The 17,905-nt window shown below is 44.9% G+C and overlaps 1 protein-coding gene across 5 annotated transcripts in view; it reads right to left on the bottom strand.

Annotated features, from left to right (window-relative positions):
• Positions 1-17,905, bottom strand: part of RALYL (RALY RNA binding protein-like) — a 564,488-nt gene that overhangs the window by 136,916 nt on the left and 409,667 nt on the right. Inside the window, exon 1 of one of the 5 annotated variants that reach the window (XM_006759134.2) lies at positions 14,779-14,980. The exons of the other annotated variants lie outside the window; for them this stretch is intronic. Within the exon in view, the coding sequence (XP_006759197.1) occupies positions 14,779-14,815 (37 nt within the window). The 5' untranslated portion in view covers positions 14,816-14,980. Of the gene's footprint in view, positions 1-14,778; positions 14,981-17,905 lie in introns of those variants that run through there. 5 annotated transcript variants of the gene reach the window in all.

Here is a 17,905-nt window from a genome sequence, read left to right as displayed (position 1 = left end):
GAGCTGCAGTTTGCCGACCACTGGCCTAGGTGGCTCTGCTGTCTCTCTACCTGATTCTATATCATTGATAGGTTACACTTATTAAGCAAAGGTCACAGCCCTGGCCCGTGTGGCACAGTTGGTTGGAGCGTCGTCCTCTGCACAGTAAAGTTTCCGGTTCAATCCTGGTTGGGGCACATACAGGAGGCAACCAATGGATTTTTCTCTCTCACATCAATGTTTCTCTTTCTCTCTTCCTCTCCCCTCCTCTGTTTCCTTCTTTCTTTTTTTTTTTTAAATATATTTTATTGATTTTTTACAGAGAGGAAGGGAGAGAGACGGAGAGAGATAGAGTTAGAAACATCGATGAGAGAGAAACGTCGATCAGCTGCCTCCTGCACATGTCCTACTGGGGCTGTGCCCGCACCCCATGTACATGCCCTTGATTGGAATCAAACCTGGGCCCCTTCAGTCCGCAGGCCGACACTCTATCCACTGAGCCAAACCGGTTTTGGCAATCCCTCCTCTGTTTCTAAAATCAAAAAAACATCCTCGAGTGAGAATTAGAAAAAAAAATAAAGAAATTGATTTAAAAACAAAATAGAGCATCCAGGCTGGTGTGGCTCAGTGGTTGAGCATCAACCTATGAACCAGGAGGTCAACAGTTTGATTCTAGTCAGGGCACATGCCGGGTTGTGGGCTGGATCCCAGGTGGGGGATGTACAGGAGGCAGCTGAGCAATGATTCACTCTCATCATTGACGTTTCTATCTCTCTCTCCCAAACTATAGCTAGGTCCAAACTGTAGTTTGTATTTTGTGGTTCACACTGCCAGTTGGGGTGCTTATAATGCTGAATAAAGAAGATGCCTGGTAGATTGTTGTCCCAGCTGGATAAGGTTATAAACATTTCCTATGAGTGTACTCATAGAAGTCCCTGAGCCCATGCGAATGAAACAAACCATGGTCTCTCTCATGGTAAGGAAGTAAGAAAGTAATATTTTTTCAGAGAATTTAGTCACAGTTTTCTGCCTGAAGGGAAAGACAACATTATCGATTAGTTCAGTGTCCTTTAAAGTATCTAACGTTTAACGTCTACCTGCTCAAATGCAAAGGTGCTAATGGAAACTATGAATGGAGACTAACTTCACAGTCTCTGTGAAGCAAGCCCTTCCTGAAACTGAAGGTATTTTGTATTCTGTGAAATTCCACGTGTGTAAACTTGTCATTTGATCAAAAAGGAAGTTAGGCTGGCTGACTGCTCCCACTGTCACAAATGGAAATGAAACTAAATAGCGGTTTCTTCAAAGATAGATGTGTTCCTTTGTGTATATAAAGGTGACATAAACAATATGAGGCACATTCTATATATGATATGTATTTTAACATATAGAATAGCAATACATCCACTTTGAGACTCTGTGGTCATGGGGACAGGGGATCTGGGGACTGGCCCCAGTCTGGTCTGCCTTCCCTTGTCCATCCTCTGTGACCTTCTGTGAAGGAGGCTGGTCAGGTGGCCACAGTGGCCCCTGGTCCCAAATGAGGGCAAACCTTCTGTGCCCAGAGAGCTCACATCACTGACTGTGGACGTGTTACCTTGGGGCTCTGACCAACTCAGGTGAGAAGCTTGAAGTAACTTACCAAGCATAAAATATTTTGCTCTCAATTCTTTGTTGAGTTCCTTATTGCTCCTCTCACAATGTTATCTTTTTTCAATTTCCAAGTCCAGGAAGTAAAATGGCTCCTCAGTAAAAATTCTTGGAAAGCTCCATTATACTCAGAAAAGAAAAGAAAAAAAAATGTGTAGCATGGAGATCATGCTTTCAGAGTCTCTGCCTTATTCTAATAACTTTTCAACCGCTCGAGACTAAGCCTTTATGTCAGGAATTTGCCAATGCTGAGAAAAAGTTTGTGCTCTGACCACTGAGGTCAATTCAATGTGCGGCATTCATTACTGACCCAGATTGTACATCCATGTGCTAGAAACACCGACAGCCCCTCAGAGAGCTGCCACCTGCAATACCTTTAGTGCTTTCGAATGAGGTCACTTTTACTTACAGTTCAAGAATTTCTAGTTGACACCACTCCTGAGTAACAAGAACAATGGAAAGCAGAATGAAAGAAGAGACTAGAAGTAGTCCCTGAAATTATTTTATAATACCATTCTAATCACATCTCAAAAGTTAGAAGTGACAGAACATATGAGTGACAAAGACTTATTCTATATGTCATGAAGCCTTCATTTTCATAGATTCAGCTGGTATACCCTGGACTCGTGTGCATTACTCCTTCTAGCCTATGTCTTTGTGATGTTGAGGTCTGAAAAAATCAATCACTGTGTCCCTGCTGAGATTAATAGCTACAGATCTGTGGAGAAACAAACAGCTTGTTCCTCTAACTGAAGCAAAATTGATGTAAGGAATGATGAAACCTAGCAGCCCAGCCAACCCAAATAGGGGAGCATCTGAGAACGGAGAGAGAAGAGTTTTAATTTTAATGTTGTCAGCCGTCAGCCTGCAGTTCTTAAAGTGCAATGACACAGCATCTGGGCCCTTTAAATCAACCTACTAGAAACCAGCCCGGTTGCCCCATGACCAGTGCAACCGAAGTCCTCAGGAGAAAGCCACCCTCTGTGCTCCGTGTTACTTCCTAAGTGAACCTTAAATTTGGGGCAAACATTGTTCAATTACCCAGGACATATTATCAGTACTTTGAAATTATTATTATTTAATCATAAATAGGGAGGAAAGGAGAGAGAGAGAAAAACACTGATGTGAGAGATACATCAATTGCTTACCTCCCAACCAGGGAATGAACCCACAACCTAGATATGTGCCCTAACCAGGAACCGAACCCAGGATCTTTTAGTGCACAGAACAACGCTCCAACCAAAGGAGCCACACCAGCCAGGGCTAAATTATTTTTAATATTTTTTTATTAAATAAGTAAATTAGAGTTGTTAGTAGACAAAGTAACCCCAAAAGATGAGACCAAAAAGACCTCAGCAGGTGAATATCACCTCTGGAGGTATCTCCTGACTATATAAAGGCAGGAGATATTTTATCGATAGACTACATCGTAGTGTTTATTTGGAGCAAATGACTGAAATGTCTAGTTGCTGACAATGGTATATAATGGTATTTAAGGAAGACAGTCTATTCCTTTCAACCTTTAATAGCTACTGATAGAACGTGTCCTAGTGCCAGACCACACTGGGGACACACAAAGGGTTATGTTTTCCAGGAGGGTAGCCAAATAACCAATTCATTACAACCCACACACAACAGGATGCACATGTAGGGCACAAAGGAAAACAGAAAGGTTAACTCTACTCGCCACCAGGAGATTAGAGAAATTAATCAGTAGGAGGTGCATATGTGAGCTGGCACCTGAGGGATGAGCAAGAATTAACCAAGATAGAGTAGGGAGAGGTGTTCTATATAGAAGAGGTAACCTAAGTGGTTAACGACGGACAACAGAAGGAAAATACAGTGCCAAACACCAAACTGAAATACACAAAGTGGAATGGCAAGAAATGAATCTGCAAAGTCAGATAATACCTGGTCAAAAGATGCCTTGTCAGTCTTGTTAAAGTCATAAAGTTAGACATGGTTTACTTAAATTTACTTTTGTACAAGAATTGAAGAATCTGTTCACTATGACAACTAAGTTATAAAGTTTGGATGGGTAAATAATAGGAAGGCTTTCAGTTTATACTGATGCAGGCATTGACCCAGAATAATTCAAAGAAAGAACCAATCAAACTTTTAGTCGATAGCACAAAATGATGGTGCTTATTAGTTAACTAAAATTACTTCTAGACTGACATGGTTTTCCAGGATATTTGTCAGTTAAAGTTTTCTTAAATAAGGACTGGTATTGGAGATACACTGTATACTATCATCCAATAAATACAATAAAAAATTTTTTAAAATATATTTTATTGATTCTTTACAGAGAGGAAGGGAGAGAGATAGAAAGTTAGAAACATCGATCAGCTGCCTCCTGCACATCTCCCACTGGGGATGTGCCTGCAACCCAGGTACATGCCCTTGACCGGAATCGAACCTGGGACCCTTCAGTCCGCAGGCCAATGCTCTATCCACTGAGCCAAACCGGTTTCAGCAAAATTTTAACAATTAGATGATTGAAGATTAACATGATTGAAGATTCCTACTATTTTACATTTCTAGATGGAAGATAATAAAATAGCCAAGACACAAGAACCAAAAGATTTCTATGAATGGTAGTCGAGCCCCAAACCACTTGCTCCTTTAACACCAATAGACAAGGCAGGCCTTACTTAATTGGCTTGAAGTATGAGGCAAATGACTACAAGAGTTGATTTAATTCTTTCAGTAGTAATTAAGGGGAAATGGTATTACTAATGATTAGTAGCCTCCCCAAACAACTAAAGACATGAGATGGTGTCTCCATAAGACAAAACCAACTTGCAGGGTCTTTAACCTGTAGAACAACTGTGTTTAGTATAAGAACTGGTTAAGTTACTGTGGCTCCACAGACCTGAAAGAAAACCTCAGCAGCCAGCACCCATGATCTCCCCGACACAGTTACTGTATTTTACTTTTGTGCTTGCTTATAACTTCTTTCTTAATTAGCCAAGTAACAAACATATTTCTAAAGTAGAATTTAAAATTTGTTTTTCTTTCCATTTCAAATGAAATTTTCATGTCTATTCAAATAGAATCCTCTCTCAAAATCTAGCCTGGGTTCTGGGAAAATAATCAAAAAACTATTTCTGTCTAAAGAGTGAATAAACAAACGACTGCAGAAACTTTCATGGTATCGCTGCCCCAGCCCTGGGGAGATTCGGAGCCTGTTCATCACATTCGAGTGGATCATCTGTGCTGGAAATGGTCACCAGGAAAGGCTAGTTCCATGTAAACAGCTCTGATTCTTTCACTCAGGCCAATAACATATTTTAATTTAACTTGGTGTTTGATTTCCTAGAGAGTAGATATCAAAATTATGAGTAACATTTTGAAATTGCAATGAAAATTAAAAGGGTCATAATTACTAGATTAGTGCTTCTACATGTTCAATAATTGCCCTGTTGCATACATTACATTAGTTATATATATAAAAAAGTGCTTAAAATAATACCTGGCATAGAGTAGAGTTCAAGAAATGTCAAATGCTACTTTCATCATTTTTGTATTACTATTAATTCATTTATAGTTGTTCCAATTGGATGAAAGCAAAGTTCTAATAATAAAACCATGTAAAATTAGAATTCACATTTTTTAAATAACCACTTTATCTGGGGGGAGGTAGGCAATTTCCAAAGTTTTGATGATCTTTAAAGCCTATTTAGAAGGATTAATAGCTAAAATGTCATCTATTTAACCACGTTGACATGTCTGAATGCACTTCTGTTCCCTTGTGGCTGCTTTAGCCTTACATGCCCCAAACAACAGCACATACATTCCCTTAGTTAATTATATTCTTTTAGACAACAAGTGCTCATCCTCAGCTTAACTATACATGCCCTTGACATTGTTTTAGTGCAAAGAAAGGAAAACTCCTACAATGACAGTGGAAGTATACAATAAAATACCCTGCAGGCAACGACACCATTTAGCATCATTATCAAGGCCTTTGAGGCTTAGTCATGTTGAATAAACAGTTAAATTAATGAAGGATTGTCACCACAACCTTGCCTTTTAATGCCAACTAGTGTTGGTGCGATGGCTTTCCATCTGCCTGGTCCCTTTTCATCACCAACTTCCATGATAGCTGGTGTTTAGATTAACAATATGAAACTGCTAATTTTGACTTAAAAATGACAACTTAATGTGGCTCAACAAAATAGACAGACTTTCCAAAAGCATAATTGCAGCAGATCACGGCTTTTGAGAAAGTTGCTTTCTAAGCTCCCCAAGGCAGGATATGTTAGACACTCCAAAGACTCCTTCCCATGTTATCCTCTCTCTATCAGCACATTGGAGTGGCCATCTTGTCTATCACCATGTAAAAATCTAAGAACTTATAAGCATACTAGAGGTCCAGTGCACGAAATCTGTGCACTCACGGTGGGGAGTGGTTCCCCAGCCTGGCCTGTGCCCTCTCACAGTGCGGGAGCTCCATGATCAATCTCCCCAAAGAGGTAGGCCCTGCCACCCATACAGGGCTCCTTGATGAATTGCCCCAAAGACATAGGCCAGAGCCAGGGGTCCTGCCCCTGGTGTCGCCATGCAGAACTGCCGGGACCCGCGGGGCCTGGCTCTGTGCTGCGCATGCAGTGTCAAGTCCCTGCCCACCCGCACGCACCCGCTGCGCATGCAGCTTCGTGGTGATGGATTGTTACAGCGTGAGGGTGTCACAACCACATAGGCTTTTATTAGTATAGATATGCATAACCCATGGACACAGACAATAGTGTACTGAAAGCCCCAGGGAGTGGGGGCAAGAGAGGTAGAGGGAGTCAATGGAGGGAAAAGGGCAGGGCATCTGTAATACTTTCAACAAGAAAGATTAAACACATACACACACACATACCTGTGTATTCATGGCAGAATTTTCAAAAGATACATTGATATCTACTTAACACCAATCTGATTTAGCTAAGAATCTAGTTGCTTATCATGTATCAGGTGTCGTCTGTAAATAAAACTCCCATCATTTGTCACTGTCACCTTCTTTGAGAGGTCAGTGCCGTTCTGTAGAGAACATTAATCTGAACATCTGTGTGGGGGCAAGGCCGACACCAAGGTTTCTGTGTAGGTCTAGACAGGAATGCAGCCCAGATTCTCAGAAGAGAGAAACTAAATGAACAGGTGGTGGATGAGAGCCAAGTTCAAAGAAATGGACAAACTGTCACCTTCTACAAAAGTGACCTTTGATTATGGGAGCACTGAAATAGAAAAAATGCCTAGATGAGAGAGAGAGAGAGAGAGAGAGAGAGAGAGAGAGAAAGTATGAAAGCATTTCTGCAGGGGACCCAGTCGCAGGCTGGAACCTGAGAAAGCAAAGCACAGGGAGGAGGAGAAGCAGACCCACATGAACCAGGGCGTCCTCAGCCAGCCTGCCTACATCCCTGCTCTCGGCAATATCAGCCCGGCTGAGCATGCTCTACCCGACCATCCTGACTCTAGCTGCAGACACGAGTCCACAGAGGAAAGTACATTACATGTTCTCAAGCTATGCCTGTTATAGACTTCATATAAGGAAGTGGAGGGGAAAAGACTGGAGAAATTTCCAATGTCAGGCCAGAATTCCCAACAAACGTTTAATAACAGAAAAATCAAGGGTTGAATTTAATAGTGTCTTCTAGGAGCCTTACATAATAAGCGTCAAGTATTTTTTTTTAATGTAAACTTAAAAAAATTTTTTTAACCTAGATCATATGGCTCTTCAACTAGTTTTGTAATAAATAATGTCAACATTTTAGATATGATCTAATTAGGGAGCAACGATTCATGCTTGCTTGCATCTTCACAGTTACATACAGCATCAACATAAATATTTGTTTTGAATAATAATCCATTTTTATCTTTTCTATCCAATTTGTATTAATTTCAAAAAATATTTCAATAAAGATTTATATAAGACCAAATGTAGCAATAAAGATGTATGTGTCAAGTAAGAAAGCGCATGTTCTAACAATTCCAGAACATCAAACCAATTATCCACTTGACCACTAATGCACCAATTCTGTACCAATTAAGAATGGCAGCCAGTGTTTCTTCCTGCCAATCACTTAAGAAGCTGGACAACATTTCCATCAAACTATGAATTTATTCGTTTCTCATAGCAAGATTTTTAAAGAGAGGGAGGGTTAATCGATCAAGAATATAAGAATATTTGTAAGAAGATAAATTAGAAAATATTCTTGTTCAAATAATATCTTTCTGGCTCTGGGTGACCACGGTTTGATTCTCTTTCATTTAATGATTGGATGCCTTGACTAGCATAAAGTATAGTGATTTTTAAAACATCATTCTTATTTTCATATTAATAGAACTATTTCACAAGTCACTTCAAAGTATAGTGTTTCTTAAAAGTTAATAAATAATATAATATCTGAACTCAGTTACAAATAAAATACATCATTGCATTTAATTCTATGTCCTGTTTACCCATACAATGCCTCTGATGGTTTTTTACCTCATATCTGTTCATTAATTCCAGTTTTCTTCTCTGTCTTCCTCCAATGCCCTAAGGACCCCAGGGACTTTGCACATGCTGCTGTGTACGCCTGGAACTACCCGGGAAGTAGATTGCTGCCTCATTTTCTCCAGGTGTCTGATCAAATGTCACCTTAATCACAGCAGCTTTTCTTATCTACCCCATAGAAAAGAGCAATTCTCCACTCCATCTTTCCAAACTCTCTTGCCCTCTTGCTTGCTTATTTTTTCCTCCATAGAAAGTAGTATCACATGGCATATGGCCTATTATGCATTTATTTGCATTTTGTGTTTCTTTCCCCAATAGAACTTCATTTTGTACATTGCTACAGTCTTAGTATAAGAGCTGTGTCAGGAAAGTAATGTAAGGGGTGATCGATAAATATTTCTTTATGTGACTAAACTTCATTAGTGAGTTATGGATTGTTACAAGTGAAGCATTATATTATGCTCTGAGAATACATAAAGCAAGAATTAGGTACCTTTTATTCTTGCTTTATGTATTCTCAGAAAGAAAAATGAGAGATTGATGGAATAAGCAGATAAATGTCAATGTATAAGACAGAACCATAGAAAGTGTGAGCAAATTCTATTTACCTGAGAAGAGAGAAGAGAAAGACAAATTTTACTTGGAAACGGGAGAGACCTTTGTGAAGGAGGTGGCATTTGAGTGAAACCTTGACTAGCAATGGTTTCCACAGGAGAAGATGCTGGTGCAGGCCGCCCGTCAATGGGGCAGGCATGGCAAAGCCAGGGGCAACCCGGAGGCTGACCAAGTCCAGAACACAGGTGGCGTGAGGAAGGCGGGAGTGAGGATGACGCGATGTCTGTGACATGATGTCATATCTGTGTTTTATTTTCCAGTTCAGTGATTCCCAACATTTGGGAACATGAGAATACTTTTCTTTAAACATTGAAATATAATTATATCCAATGTGATATATTTTTAAAATAATATATAAAATATATGGCATAAAAAGTTTACAAGGTTAGTATCACCTTTTAAATACATTTTATTAAACATATCACTTTAGAACCCCAAATTAGTATGCCCTATATAATAATAGAGGAATATTCAAATTAGCCGGTGTGCCCTCAGGGTTAACAACCGGCAGGCGTGAGTGGGCGTGGCTGCCTGCTGACCGAGGCAGAGGACATGAGGCTGCATCAAATACAATAAAATGCGTTCACAGGCCCTAAAGCCCAACATCCCAGCAGATAACTCAATGCAGGTTATTATCATAATGAGTACACGATATTGATTACACAATGAACTTATTTTCACTGAAAAAAAATAACATCTTCACTTAAAGATGCCCCAGGAAGGCTGCTGAGGCTTCATCTGTCGCTTTCTACCCCCAAAGACGACAGGGTTCCAGGAGGAAGGGCTCCAGGTTCCTTTCTCAGCACCCAGCCAGGACCTCCCTCTGAGCCCAGAGGGGAGGCGGAGGGAAGTGTTTTCCCTCGGGGACCCCGCTGTCCCTGGGAGTCCGGCGTGGAGGGCGCTCTCCCTGGGAACCTGGAAATCCGCCTACTGGGGGGACTGCGCAGTAGCCAGGCCTCGCGAGGCGCGGAGGGTGCCTGCCCATGTGGATGTGTCTGCTGGCGGAGGCCACGCAGCTGCCATAGTTGAAGTCTCGATGGAGGACGGGGTAGTGGGACCAGAGTCGGCCATGTCGGCAATGGAACCCCAGCTCCCGGCCGAATGACTAGAGCACACGGACCTCAACGGTCCTCGGTCCCTTCCTGAGCAGCAGTCAGCCACGACCAGGGATCAAACCCGAAACCTATGTAGGGGCCCTGGCAGAATGGAGCCCAAACCTTCGCTCTGGCAGAGGCCCTCCGGCCCGCAGCAGGGGCTGAGGCACCCAGAGGGGTTTATTGAGGGTCCCTGACAGGCAGCCCGCAGCGCGTGGGTTAGAACCTCTTCCTGACACAGCCAGGCTGCGGGTGGGATCCTGGTCAGGGCACAGACAAGAAGCAACCAAAGAGCATAACAAGTGGAACAACACACTGGTGTTTCTCTCGCTCCCTTCCTCTCTCTAAAATAATCCATCAATAAAAATTAAAATAAAAAATAAACCCTCTGGCTTGCAGAGTTGCTAACACAGTTATAAAACGAAGTCCCATCCTTTCCCGCTCATTCAACAAATACTTCCTCTGCTCCTTCAGTAATCACACTGGGATGGGTGTGTGTTGGTTTGTTTTGGTTAATCCTCACCTGAGGACTTTTTTGCACTGATTTTTTTTTAGAGAGAATGGAAGGGAGGGAGAAAGACAGAAACTAATGTGAGAGACAGCAATTGTTGACTCTTGCTGAATTCCCGACCAGGGCCCCGGATTGAGCTTGCAACCCAAGTACGTGCCCTTGACCAGAATCCAACCCGATACCCTTAAGTCTGCCTGCAGAAACACTATCCACTGAACCAAACCAGCATTTTTTTTCTTTTTAAGTCCTCCTCTAGGGATATGTTCTTTTCATTGATTCTAGAGGGAGAGGAAGGGAATGGAAAGAGAAAGAGAAACATTGATCAGTTGCCCAAGCAACCCACAACCTGTGTATGTGCCCTCACCTGGAATCGAACCCATGACCCTTTGGTGCGTGGGAGGACACTCTAACTACTGATTCACACCAACTAGGGCCTGGAGGTACAATGAGTTCCCTCAGGGGGAGTGCTGCTCATGCCCATGGGCCGTAGTTTGCCCACGGCTGCCTACTGATCCACACTGACCAGGGCCTGAAGGTACATTTAAAATTTTTTTTCAGATCTGCCCTGGCCAGGTGGCTCAATTGGTTGGAGTCTCAGCCTGTACATCAAAGGATTTCCTGTTGGATTCTAGGTTAGGGCACATATTTAGGTTTAGCTTAGATCCTGGTGGGTCAGCAGGTGCAGAGGCAGCCTATGGGTATTTCTCTGTCACATGGATGTTTCTCTCTCTAAAAATCAATTTGAAAACATCTTTAGGTGAGAATTAAAAATATATATATTAAAAAATTTTCAGATCTAAAATTTTATTTGGTTCCTTTTTAAATTTTATTTTTCATTTACAGTTCACATTCAATATCCTATCCTATATAATAAAACCCTAATATACAAGTTGACCAAATGGTGGAATAACTGGTCACTATGAACTGACCACCAGGGGGCAGGTGCTCAATGTAGGAGCTGCCCCCTGGTAGTCAGTGCTCTCCCACAGGGGGATCGCTGCTCAGCCAGAAGCCAGGCTCACGGCTGGTGAGTGCAGTGGTGGTGGGGGGAGCTTTCTCGGCAGCACTAAGGAGCAGCGAGCTGAGCTGTAGGGAGCAGCAAGCAGGCGGGGGGTCCCAGACTTCGAGAGGGCAGCCCGGGCTGAGGGACCTCTCAACCCTCAGTGCACAAATTTCATGCACCAGGCCTCTAGTGTGTATGTGATACATATGGGTAATATATACATATTTTTTTTCATCATTACACAGGCAATGATTAATGTTCTCATGGATTCTAGGGCCTCTTGCATTAAACCCAGGGTCACATGGATATGAGCACATGGGCCCAGAGCCCCAGGCTAGGCAATGAGAACCATCCAATGTCTCTGAGGAGAAGAATTACATGATGAAACTACGAACTGGAAACGCTGAGGTTAGAAATGGAAGACACTCCAAAAGCCATTTGTGCCCCATTCACTGAAGTTATCGAAGACATTGCAATCCACAGAGGTAACAGACATGGGACAAGATTAAAGGGAGACTGACGGCGGGTCCTTAAGTTCCCGACATGATCTCAGCAAGTATTCCCACAATGAGGTGGATAAGGCCACTCTAACGTATCCTTTGCAACCAGAAAGCCATATCTCTCCCGCTTAGCAAAATGAGGTAAAGTGTTAGCCCTGCAATGAGAGGGGCACTGCTTTCTCGCTGTGTATGAGGTTGTAGGATGCTCAAAAACCTATACCTAACATCACATGGGCCCTGCTCTAACGTTGCCCTGTGTATGTATTTCAAAACATATTCAGCGTTAAGAATTTCTCTCTCTGTCTTTTTAGAAAACAAAACACATGTTTCCTCAAGGTCATTTGGAAGTCCCGTAAGGGAGGTCACTGGTATACCTTATTTTACACATAGTATGAATTTTTGAGAGTTTAAACATAAACTTCACACTTTAATAAATAGACTGATGCAAGATGTGTGAAAAAAAATCTATATTTAAACTCTGAAGGAAAATGTTTTACAAATGATGATTCCGCCCCAACCTAATTTGTAAAACAAGGTTTCCATCTATTACAGTTCCTTAAAGTGGTTTCTACATGCTTGGCTCTGTTAAAAACAACCTCTGACACCGGCAATCATTTTTTCCCCCCCCCCCCGCCCCAATTCATATCTAATTGACAGTCATTATGCAGTTACGTGCCAGGAAGACCTGCTAGCTGAATGAACACTCAGGCGGTCTCCTTTTCCACAGCAACTGCTCCCCCACCCCCTCCTCAGGGAATTATAAATAACCTGCCTGGACAAGGGGAAAGGATTTCAGAATCCCACAGGAATTCTCAAAGGCTTAGCACAATTTCTACTTTGAACATCCCCCCGGGTGCTGGTGCCACCCCTCACGCCCTGGGGGCTCAGGCGCTTGCTGCTCTCTCCTGGGCTGCTCTAAGGAAGTTGCATTATTTCTGCTGGAGGATATTATATTAAATCTTTGTGGAATGAGAAAATTAAAAACTTCATTTATGTACTTTTGCAATTTTAAAGACAATCATAAGAACACTTTTCTCCTTTCCCACACTGAGGTTTTAAGCATGCAATTATTGCTTTAATTGGATTACAATTGCCTCTAGCTTAGTTTATGCCTTTCCATGATCAAAACACATAAAACATATGATTTAGAGTGGAACTGCACTGGGTTTTGGTGAGGGGATAATCCAGATATTATTAAATGGCCACTGGATAGCAAGCAAGGGAATTACATTCCACTTTTGTAGAGATTATTGGTGTGAGACAGACATTCATCTAAGGATCCCATTTGCTTTTATTGCTAAGGTTTCTTAATACTTTATTTTACTGCATCCCTGCTCTCCAATCTTTTATATGGTTAGAATATAGAACAGTTAGTGCAGTAGAATCCAGCCAATGATACAGGTAGACAAGACACCTGGGCTTTTAAAACCTGAACTGTTCAGCACCCCACTGTGTCTGGCTGCATAATTACACGCTGCTGGCTTGCCTTGGCTAATACACAGTTTCTTCCTGCTGCTTCATCGCAGACGCCAACAGGCACCTTTTAGGGAGGGACACTCGGGTCAGTTTTCCTGTGAATCTTTCACCTGCCATGTGCACTAAGGCGATGGCTGCCCCTGGAAAACATGAGTGTGTGTGAGACAGGAGTAACAGGGCGTGCAGGCTTCCGGTACATGCACCGCTTAGAGTGACTCCTGTAGAAGGAAATCACAAGGAAACCATCAGCAACAGACTTGTCGGCTGTGAACCAACGTGTTTCTCAGGAAGAGCAGCCGTTTCCTGCCCTGTTTCTCAGTCACAAGGCAGAGAGGGAACAAGAGGCAGGCAGCTCTGAAATGCACCGGCGGTCGCAGCTCACCGGGCGCCCCGTGGAGCATCAAACTTCCTTGAACAAGAGAAATGCTAGCGTTCAGCTCACAGGTGACGATGGACCAAAGCCCACATGATCACCCTAAAAAAATTCTATGTTCCTATTGTCCTGTAGCCTCTGATGGAGGAACTGCTGCTGCTGCTGCTTCTGTTCTTCCGTAACCGGTGACACCCAGGACGCCAGGATGGAGATCAAGCGGGTGGAAGTGGACCACAGAACAAGTGTAGTCAGCTGCCTCCGGCGGCCAGCTTGCTCAGACCCCGCGAAGGTAAAGTGGCTCAGAGCCGGCTCGCCGAGGTGGGCGGAGAGGTCGCCGTGACCGGCACGGGGCTCTGCCGTGAAACGGCGTCCACAAGACTCGGATTCCAGCTAAATCCCAGCGGCTTTCAGTCCCACAACCACCCTTGTTCCGGACGTGTGGCCGGAGCAATTGTCATGCTGCTTTTCTGTCAGGATCAGCCCCTTTGGGTCGATTACAGGTGACTCCTCATAGCCCTGGGACATGCTGCCTGTTGTGAATTAAGTTAGAAACATGGCCCAGACCAAGAAGTTTGGCACCAAAGAATATCCTGTTCAATATTTGCAATGAACCCTCTCCCCTCCACCCCGAAGTGTTTAGAGACAATGAGAGTTATACTTGAAATGGGATGAATAAGCAGAAGTGTCAGGCTCCCGTCCCCAACCTTTCAATAGACCCCCCAGGGAGAAAACCCCTCACTCCCAGTAAAGAAGGGAGAGAGAGCGAGAGAGCCAGAGAGCGAGAGCGAGCGCTACCCAGTGCTCTGCTGGATGAAGGATGCTGAGCTCCACTGAAATCGCATTTGAGCTGTTTCTCTGTTGATTTTGTAAACCTTTTCAAGGGTTTCCATAGTAACAAGTGAATTCCCCAAGTTCTCGCCCTCAACATCTTTCTGGCTGTAATAGTGATAACGATCAAGGCGAGGGTGGAAAAGCTACACTACCTTTCCTAGTCCCGGGAAATATCTGGAGAAGTCACGGTTCGTCTCTCCTAACAAATCAAGTGCACTCCCCACCGTGTCATGAGCAGGTTGGTTCAGGACGTACTCACATCTCTGATGCCGGCGCTTGCTCCTGCACATGGTCATCCTGAGGCGGCCCCTCCCAGAGGGAGCCCTGCCCACGAGACAAAGAGCCGCTGGGCTCCTGCTTTGCAGTAAGACTGTTGCTCACTGACAGGAGGTAGCCAGCGAGCCCACGGAGAGCCAGGGTAATACCATTCTCCTGAAATTACAGGGGAGGCCCCTGTCACCGCTCTATCTGCTGCTGATCTGCTGGGGTAAATTGCATTTCCCTCGTCTCCCGGACAGCAGCGAGGCTCCCACAGCCGCACCCCTCCTGCGAGCTGGGAGCTGCGGGAAGCGAGCGATGGACTAACGTATTTAGCAGGAACACGAAGCCTGGGAAATCCAAATCTGAAACCTAAACGCCCCTGTTTGATATTTCCAGACATGACCAGCCCTGTGTGAGGCTCCTGTCTTTCAGCCTCCAGAATACTATGTTTCTGTTCATTTAGAAACCTGCCCAGTCCTGCTCTGAGCTCCCACTGCCCTTTGCGTCCTCAGACATCAAAGCAGTGATCACTCCTAGTTTTGTCTGTCTGTCTGGACAGACCATTCTCAGGCAAAGCAGGAAAGCCATGTTTTCACAGGACACCCCGGGCCTCTCTGGGGGTGCACAGTGAGGTCTCAGGCTCAGGCGACTACTGTGTGCTGGGCACCCTGCCCGCCCCCCGCCCCCCACCCCGATACAGGCTCACCTGGTCTGCCTCCTCAGAGACCGCAGACCTGATGTTCCCAGGACCTGGGTGTCTCCTGGTCTGCGCTTTCCCACAGTCAGCACCCGACCCCTGGGGCTCTGTCTTCCTGGCTTGCTCTCTGCCCTGAAAATGCTGCTCGGTGCCCAGCACATGAGTTCCATCTCCTTTATGGCGATTAGGTGTCTGAAACGCGGTTCTTACTGAAAACACAGGAGGGTGCACACCCAGCAGAGACTTCCTCCGTCCTTCTGGGTAGGCGGGAGGTCTCTCCTGCAGCCGAAAGGAGAGTCATGTCCAAGGCCAGTGCTCCTGCCCAGGGAGCCAGGGGCTCCCCTCTGAGCGCAGGGGAAGCCGGCCCTCCAGTCTTCCTACCAGAAGGAGTTTGTCAGCATCAAGAATATGTTCCTATTCAAGTGCTGACTGCATTTCCTGGTCCAGACATGAAGAATAGCGTCTCAGCGAGTTCAGCGCTGCCTCTCCAGCTCCTTTTTGACTAACAAGCATCACTATTCAGTAAGGCTCCCCACTGTGTTGGGCTCTTGCTGTGCAGCATCATCAGTACCTGTGTTCATCCACAGACAATGTAGACATGAGAAGATTTTCCTTGTGTTTTCTCTAACAGCGAGGTCACTGTATTTCAATAATTTAAATGAGTAGGTCTTTTCTGACCAACACAGGAAACTCTTCACATCCCACAGCCCTTCCCTGCTGACATGTTCTCCGTTGCCCTTGACAGTCACCTGAAATGCTTGTGTTTACTCGCTGGCTTCCTCCTGGCGGCCTCTACCTGACAGAACAGGAGCTTTCTGAACACAGGGCTGCCCTTTGCTGGGAGATGTCCGTCCAAGGTCAAATCAGCCCCACACAAAGTCGGCTCTCAGTAAATATTTGCTTGAATAAATGACTTTTACATACAAATTTAAATTATAAAGACAATACAAGCACAGATTATTTTTCAGTGAATTCAGACAATAGCCATTGGTGAAAGTTTTTTTCTTACTTAAAGCAAATACTTGTTACTCTGTGTCTATCTTTTGGTCCTAAGGTTAGTGTGAATGAGTTCACTGATTTGAATGAATTTGTATATACTCACAGGTGTAAAGATATACTTCAAACTTACTGAACCAAAGCCACAACCAGTAAGCAACATCTCCTTAGTAAGTCGCCTGTGCCTTAAGACCAATAAAGCATAAAACCTTAAAACGTGGTCCAGTGGATGCTGAAAGCGATCCTAGGATGGATGATTATCAACATCCCATTTTAGTATCATCATCCTCATTTTATGTTTCCATAAAGTGAGGCTGAGAGGTGAAGGCTTCCGGTGAGAGTCCCACAGGGAACAAGAGCCCATGCCCTGATGGAGTGGCCTGGTCCTTCTGCAGAGCCAGGGCCACGTGACGTGACATGCCACGGGGTGAGGGGCCTGGGTCACACAAAAGACAGGTTTCCACAGCAGTGAGGGCTGCTCTCCAGCCTCTGAAGGACATTTGGGTTCAGGACCACAGCGAACAGCTTGAGACCACAGGCCCTGCTCAGCTCCGTGGCAGGGGTCACAGATTACCACACCAGCCTCTCCACGGTGCCCTGGCCCTTGTCCTTTCCTCCAAAAAGAACACTCAAGGGATGGTGACCGACTATCCAAGAGTATCCGATGCTGAGCCTGTCCAGAGTGCTGATGTCCTCCACTGGTTTCAAATTATAATCTACCAGAGGCCCGGTGCACAGATTCGTGCACCAGTGGGGTCCCTCGGCCTGGCCTGCAGGGATCAGTGGATCTCCGTGCCACTGCAGTCTGGCCTTACCTGCCAACTCATCGGCTCCAGCCCACTGTCTGCCTGCATCCTGCTCAGCATGAAGTAGTGCAGGAAGCAAGCGGCAGGTGGCTGGGGTGGGGGGGTGGAGCCTGAGCATGGACTGGGTGCCACACCACTCCTGCTCATCCTGGCCCCACTGCTACTGTCGCCACCGCTCGGGTGCGCAGGAGGAGTGTGTGTGGGAGAGATTCACGGCGCTGTAACTGCACTTGTCAGTTGAGTGGCGCTGCGGCTGTGGGAGCACACTGACCACCAGGGGGCAGCTCCTGTATTGAGCGTCTTCCCCCTGGTGGTCAGTGCGTGTCATAGCTACCATCCGGTTGTCCGGTTGTCTGGTTGCTTACGCTTTTATATATATAGACTAGAGACCCAGTGCACAAAAATTTGCACTGGGGTAGGGGGCCCCTCAGCCTGGCCTATGCCCTTTCGCAGTCTGGGACCCCTTGGGGTGACCACTTTCTGGCTTAGGCCTTCTCCCTGGGGGATTGGGCCTAAGATGGCAATCAGACATCCCTCTGGCAACCCGGCAGCCCTCGAGGGATGTCCACTTGCCAGCGGGGAGCAGACCTAAGCTTCAGTCAGACATCCTTAGCGCTGCACGGGAT

The sequence above is a fragment of the Myotis davidii genome, unplaced genomic scaffold (assembly GCF_000327345.1).
Source record: "Myotis davidii unplaced genomic scaffold, ASM32734v1 scaffold14, whole genome shotgun sequence".
In the NCBI taxonomy this organism is placed as follows: Eukaryota; Metazoa; Chordata; class Mammalia; order Chiroptera; family Vespertilionidae; genus Myotis; species Myotis davidii.
The sequence above is the reverse complement of the archived record's forward strand: the minus strand, read 5'-3'. Positions and strand labels throughout refer to the sequence as shown.